Source organism: Leishmania braziliensis, contig 1 (assembly GCF_000002845.2).
Source record: "Leishmania braziliensis MHOM/BR/75/M2904 WGS CADA00000000 data, contig 1, whole genome shotgun sequence".
Classification (NCBI taxonomy): domain Eukaryota; phylum Euglenozoa; class Kinetoplastea; order Trypanosomatida; family Trypanosomatidae; genus Leishmania; species Leishmania braziliensis.
In genome coordinates, this window is record NW_004058019.1 from 1 (window position 1) to 6,518 (window position 6,518).

General features: G+C 63.1%; 3 protein-coding genes across 3 annotated transcripts; all 3 read left to right on the forward strand.

The window, feature by feature from the left end:
* Positions 1-832: 832 nt before the first annotated feature.
* Positions 833-1,588, forward strand: GP63-1 (GP63, leishmanolysin; the record flags this gene model as incomplete). The annotated part of the gene is made up of 1 exon (XM_001562870.1): positions 833-1,588. The coding sequence occupies one exon, from the start codon at positions 833-835 to the stop codon at positions 1,586-1,588; it is 756 nt and encodes a 251-aa protein (XP_001562920.1).
* A 560-nt stretch (positions 1,589-2,148) lies between these two features.
* On the forward strand, positions 2,149-3,828 carry GP63-2 (GP63, leishmanolysin; the record flags this gene model as incomplete). The annotated part of the gene is made up of 1 exon (XM_001562871.1): positions 2,149-3,828. The coding sequence occupies one exon, from the start codon at positions 2,149-2,151 to the stop codon at positions 3,826-3,828; it is 1,680 nt and encodes a 559-aa protein (XP_001562921.1).
* A 1,670-nt stretch (positions 3,829-5,498) lies between these two features.
* On the forward strand, positions 5,499-6,518 carry GP63-2 (GP63, leishmanolysin; the record flags this gene model as incomplete). The annotated part of the gene is made up of 1 exon (XM_001562872.1): positions 5,499-6,518. A coding segment is annotated over one exon (1,020 nt), but the record flags the coding sequence as incomplete, so codon positions are not given.

The following is a 6,518-nucleotide window of genomic DNA, read 5'->3' on the forward strand; positions in this document are numbered from 1 at the left end:
ACAGATGCAGAAAGGAAAGGAGGTATCGCGAAAGAGGTGTAACAACGAGATCACGCCGGGCGAAGGGCTGGATAAAAGCGTGCGCGTCGCAAGGAATCGCAGATATGGGTCAGGAACAAATCAAGAAATCGTCGAAATAGAAAGACGGAGATGGGCGGATAAAGTGCACAGAGTGAAGCCACAGAGGAGGGATCAGACGGGGGAGAGGAAAGGGAAGGTGTGGAGTATTGAATGCGGGAAATAGTGACGAGGCGGCGGACAGGAGGTAGGGACGGAGTGAGAGAGATACGACAGCGCAAAGGCAGCAACGAGAGATGGCAGTAGCAACGGTCAAGAGGTGGGGGACCGAAGGAGTGAGAGAAATGAGACGAGAGAGATCCGGGGAAGGGAGAGGAGGGAGGCATAGAAGGAGAGAGTAGGGCAGAAAAACAGAGGAGGAAGGGTAGAGATCAGACAGTGGGGTGAGGAGATCGACAAAGGCGGGGCAGGAGTAGGAGAGAGGACAGAGAGGAGACCCAATAGTGAGAGATATGGAAAGGTAATAGGGGCGGAAGAAGAATAAAAACTAACAAAGGAAGGGCGGGAAAATATTAGAGATCGAAAGAGGGGGGAGGAATGAAGAGCAGGGAGGTGGGGAAGGAGGAGGAAGGCAAAAGCGGGGTGACGACGGAGGGGTGAAGAGAGCCAGGGAACAAAAAAGATGAGAGGCGGTCGGAGTGGGCGCCCCCCCACAAAAGAGAGGAGAGGAAGAAGGAGCTGGAAAAGGGAGAACAACGCTGGCACATAGGACAACAAAGATGAACGTGGGATACGACAAGGAGGACGTTCAGGCATGGCGGAGGTGTTGCGAATGGGCCGGAACGCCAGCTACGACTTCCTCACGAATAAGTGCATGGAGGACAACATCACGCAGTGGCCGGAGATGTTCTGCAACACCACGGAGAGGCGGTATCGGTGCCCCACCGACCGGCTGAGGATGGGGACGTGCGGTATACGCACCTATAGCACCCCGATGCCGACGTACTTCCAGTACTTCACCAATGCCTTTCTCGGCGGGTTCTCAGCATTCCTGGACTACTGCCCGTTCATCGTGGGCTACAGCAATGGTGCTTGCAATCAGGACCCATCGACGGCATCGCCTTCTTTGCAGGCCTTCAACGTCTTCTCCGACGCGGCGCGCTGCTTCGATGGCGTCTTTCAGCCGAGGAACAGTAATGCTCGCTCTGAGCCAAACAACGCCTTGTGCGCCAACGTGATGTGCGACACGGCGGCGCGCACGTACAGCGTCCAGGTGCGCGGCAGCAGCGGCTACGTCGCATGCACGCCGGGCGAGAGCATTGACCTGGCCACCTTGAGCGCCGCCTTCGTGAATGGCAGCTACATCACGTGCGCGCCGTACGTGGAGGTGTGCCAGGCCAACATCAAGGGAGTCATAGACTTCGAGAGAGACGCTGCCGACACAGCGGCGATGCGACAGTGGAGTGAAAGGATGTATGTATTGGCCACTGTGACGGCTGTGCTGCTAGGGATAGTGCTCGCTGCCATGGCAGGCCTCGTGGTGGGGCTGCTTGTTATCAGCCTTTCCTGATCGTGACGGAAGCTGAGCGGCTCCCGCTGCGGCTGACGAGGGCCTCTGCCAGCGTGAAACGGAACGAGCAGGACGACTGGGTGCGCGGTGCCGCTGTAGTGTGCCCCTGTGCCGACGGCCATCGCAGCCCACGCGCGTCGGAATGGCCTTTTGCTTTTTTGTTTTTAGTTTTTGGTGTTCTGTCGCCTCTCGGTGACGGCATCTCCCGTATCGGCAGCTTCAGAGTCTGATGGATGCGTGTATTGGGGACTCTCTCTCTCGCAGCCCCCACCACCCCCTCCCTTTCCGTTGCTTCTCTTTTCCTATTGCTGCGCGGGTGTGCGTGCCGCTGGTAGACACCTTGAGCTCCTGGCCATTCGCCCTGCAGTGGCGCAGACGACCATCAAGGTCATGGGGTGGGTCTCGACACACCCCGCTGTCCCACGGCGAGCACACCGCGCGTGTCTGTTTTCCTTTGCTTTCAGCATCCTGTGCTTTCGACTCTGCAAACGCCGTGCGGCGGGCGCAGGCGGCCTGATGTGCGCCCTCTCTCTCTCTCTCTCGGCAGCGCGACACGGGGAATGGACGTGAGCCAGAGGGGAGGAAGGCGAGCACGCGCCCCTGCGCCATGGCCGGCAGTCGTGCGCTTCCTTCTCGCGACCTCCCAGAGAGTCACCCTCTCCCCCGCCCAGCACGCGTCAGCAGGGCGCCCTCGCCTACGGCACTCGCCGTCCTCCGACACGCGCCCTATTCGGGGCTGGAAAGGGCAGCCGGAGGGCGTGGGGCCGCGTCTGTTGCTCGTGGCCGCCGCCCGCCCTTGGGGTGCGCGGGAGGCCGCGGCGTGCGGGGCACCTCGCCCCTGCTTCCCTCTAGGGCCCTCCGCCCCTCACTCTTTCTCCGCCCTCCCCCCTCCTCGCTATCTCGTCCACGCTGCCCGCACCACCACCGTCCACCTCCCCCTATCGCTGCGCAGCGCCCCTCCGCCCTTACACACCCTGGCACGCACCCGCAGCACCACCGGCACTGCCAGCATGTCCCGCGACCGCAGCAGCACGCCCCGGCGCCGCAGCGACGCCGCACGCCTGATGCGGCTCGCCGCAGCGGGCCTCGTCATGGCCGTCGGTGCCGCCGCCGTGTGGGCGCAGGCCGCCGGCCATCACTGCATCCACGACAAGCTGCAGGCCCGCGTGCTGCAGTCGGTGGCGCAGCAGCACAGGCCTCCCGGCAGCGTCTCGGCCCTCGGTCTGCCCTACGTGTCCGCCGACTGGGCGCTGGCCGACAGCACGTCGCCGAGTGTCGCGCACTCCGCGGACTGGGGCACGCTGCGCATTCTTTTATCAGTCGAAGATCTCAACGACCCCGACTACTACTGCTCCTACGTTGGGCAGCTTGTGAACAACCACGCTGGCGCTCTCGACATGTGCAAAGCCGAGGACATCCTCACGGACGCGAAGCGCAATACACTTGTCGGCTCCATCATCCCGCAGGCGCTGCAGCTGCACACGGAGCGGCTGAAGGTGAGGCAGGTGCAGGGCAGCTGGAAGGTGACCGGCATGACGGGCGACGTGTGCGGCACCTTCAAGGTACCGGAGGCACACGTCACGGTAGGCGTCAGCAACGCCGACTTCGTGCTGTACGTTGCCTCGGTACCGAGCAAGCCGGGCGTGATGGCGTGGGCTGTAATGTGCCAGGCGTTCTTTGACGACCGACCTGCCGTGGGTGTCATCAACATCCCTGCGGCCTACATTCGGTCAGCCTACGACCAAATTATGCTGCGCTCCGTGACGCACGAGATGGCGCACGCCCTCGGCTTCGACCTCCTCCTTTTCGAAGAATCGGATCTCCTTGATGAGGTGAACAACTTGCGTGGGAGGGACTACGAAGTTCCTGTGCTCAACAGCCCCACGGTGGTGGCCAAGGCGCGCGAGCAGTACGGCTGCCCCACCTTGACGTTTCTGGAGGTGGAGGATACGGGTGATGGTTCTACTGCCGGCTCGCATCTTAAGAGGCGCAACGCCAAGGACGAGCTCATGGCGCCTGTAATGGGCGCGGGGTACTACACCGCCCTGACCATGGCCACCTTCGAGGACTTCGGCTTCTACCGGGTTGACTTCACCAAGGCCGAGGTGATGCCGTGGGGCCGAGCACTCCAGCTGCGACTTCATCACCAAGAAGTGCATGGAGGACAACATCACGCAGTGGCCGGAGATGTTCTGCAACTCCACCGAGAGTTCGTATCTGTGCCCCACCCACCGCCTTAAAATCGGGAGATGCAGCATAGCCACGTATGACGACCCGCTGCCGACGTACTTCCAGTACTTCACCAAAACGTCTCTCGGCGGGAGCTCAGAATTCATGGACTTCTGCCCGATTATCGTGGCCTACAGTAATATTGCTTGCGATCAGGACCCATCGACGGCATCGCCTGCTTTAATGGAGTTCAACGTCTTCTCCGACTCGTCGCGCTGCTTTGATGGGACCTTCACACCGAAGCACAACACTGGTCCATATGAGCAGTACAACGCCTTGTGCGCCAACGTGATGTGCGACAGAGCCCACCACACGTACAGCGTCGAGGTGCGCGGCAGCAGCGGCTACGTCGCATGCACGCCGGGCGAGAGGGTGGAGCTGACCACGATCAGCACCGCCTTCGTGGAAGGCAGCTACATCACGTGCCCGCTGTACGTGGAGGTGTGCCAGGCCAACATCAAGGGAGTCATAGACTTCGAGAGAGACGCTGCCGACACAGCGGCGGTGTGATGGTGGCGTGAAAGGATGACTGCATTGGCCACTGTGACGGCTGCGCTGCTGGGGATAGTGCTCGTTGCCATGGCAGGCCTCGTGGTATGGCTGCTTGTTATCAGCCTTTCCTGATCGTGACGGAAGCTGAGCGGCTCCCGCTGCGGCTGACGAGGGCCTCTGCTAGCGTGAAACGGAACGAGCAGGACGACTGGGTGCGCGGTGCCGCTGTAGTGTGCCCCTGTGCCGACGGCCATCGCAGCCCACGCACGTCGAAATGGCCTTTTGCTTTTTTGTTTTTAGTTTTTGGTGTTCTGTCGCCTCTCGGTGACGGCATCTCCCGTATCGGCAGCTTCAGAGTCTGATGGATGCGTGTGTTGGGGGCTCTCTCCCTCTCTCGCAGCCCCCACCACCCCCTCCCTATCCGTTGCTTCTCTTTTCCTATTGCTGCGCGGGTGTGCGTGCCGCTGGTAGACACCTTGAGCTCCTGGCCATTTGCCCTGCAGTGGCGCAGACGACCATCAAGGTCATGGGGTGGGTCTCGACACACCCCGCTGTCCCACGGCGAGCACACCGCGCGTGTGTGTTTTCCTTTGCTTTCAGCATCCTGTGCTTTCGACTCTGCAAACGCCGTGCGGCGGGCGCAGGCGGCCTGATGTGCGCCCTCTCTCTCTCTCTCTTGGCGGCGCGACACGGGGAATGGACGTGAGCCAGAGGGGAGGAAGGCGAGCACGCGCCCCTGCGCCATGGCCGGCAGTCGTGCGCTTCGTTGTCGCGACCTCCCAGAGAGTCACCCTCTCCCCCGCCCAGCACGCGTCAGCAGGGCGCCCTCGCCTACGGCACTCGCCGTCCTCCGACACGCGCCCTATTCGGGGCTGGAAAGGGCAGCCGGAGGGCGTGGGGCCGCGTCTGTTGCTCGTGGCCGCCGCCCTTTCGGTGCGCGGGAGGCCGCGGCGTGCGGGGCACCTCGCCCCTGCTTCCCTCTAGGGCCCTCCGCCCCTCACTCTTTCTCCGCCCTCTCCCCTCCTCGCTATCTCGCCCACGCTGCCCGCACCACCACCGTCCACCTCCCCCTATCGCTGCGCAGCGCCCCTCCGCCCTCACACCCCCTCTCACTCTCCCACCCGCCCACGTGTTGGCCGGCGTCACTGGCCCCCTGGCACGCACCCGCAGCACCACCGGCACTGCCAGCATGTCCCGCGACCGCAGCAGCACGCACCGGCGCCGCAGCGACGCCGCACGCCTGATGCGGCTCGCCGCAGCGGGCCTCGTCATGGCCGTCGGTGCCGCCGCCGTGTGGGCGCAGGCCGCCGGCCATCACTGCATCCACGACAAGCTGCAGGCCCGCGTGCTGCAGTCGGTGGCGCAGCAGCACAGGCCTCCCGGCAGCGTCTCGGCCCTCGGTCTGCCCTACGTGTCCGCCGACTGGGCGCTGGCCGACAGCACGTCGCCGAGTGTCGCGCACTCCGCGGACTGGGGCACGCTGCGCATTCTTTTATCAGTCGAAGATCTCAACGACCCCGACTACTACTGCTCCTACGTTGGGCAGCTTGTGAACAACCACGCTGGCGCTCTCGACATGTGCAAAGCCGAGGACATCCTCACGGACGCGAAGCGCAATACACTTGTCGGCTCCCTCATCCCGCAGGCGCTGCAGCTGCACACGGAGCGGCTGAAGGTGAGGCAGGTGCAGGGCAGCTGGAAGGTGACCGGCATGACGGGCGACGTGTGCGGCACCTTCAAGGTGCCGAAGGCGCACGTCACGGTAGGCGTCAGCGACGCCGACTTCGTGCTGTACGTTGCCTCGGTACCGAGCGAGCCAGGCGTGCTGGCGACGGCTGTGATCTGTCAGACATCCTCCGACGGCCGACCTGCCGTGGGTGTCATGAACATCCCTGCGGCCTACATTCGGTCAGCCTACGACCAAATTATGCTGCGCACCGTAGCGCACGAGGTGGCGCACGCCCTCGGCTTCGACCTCGCCGTTTTCGAGGATGTGGGGATTGTTGGTGACGTGAGCAACTTGCGTGGGAGGGACTACGAAGTTCCTGTGCTCAGCAGCCCCACGGTGGCGGCCAAGGCGCGCGAGCAGTACGGCTGCGCCACCTTGACGTATCTGGAGCTGGAGGATACGGGTGGTGGTTCTACTGCCGGCTCGCATCTTAAGATGCGCAACGCCAAGGAAGAGCTCATGGCTCCTGCCGTGACTGCA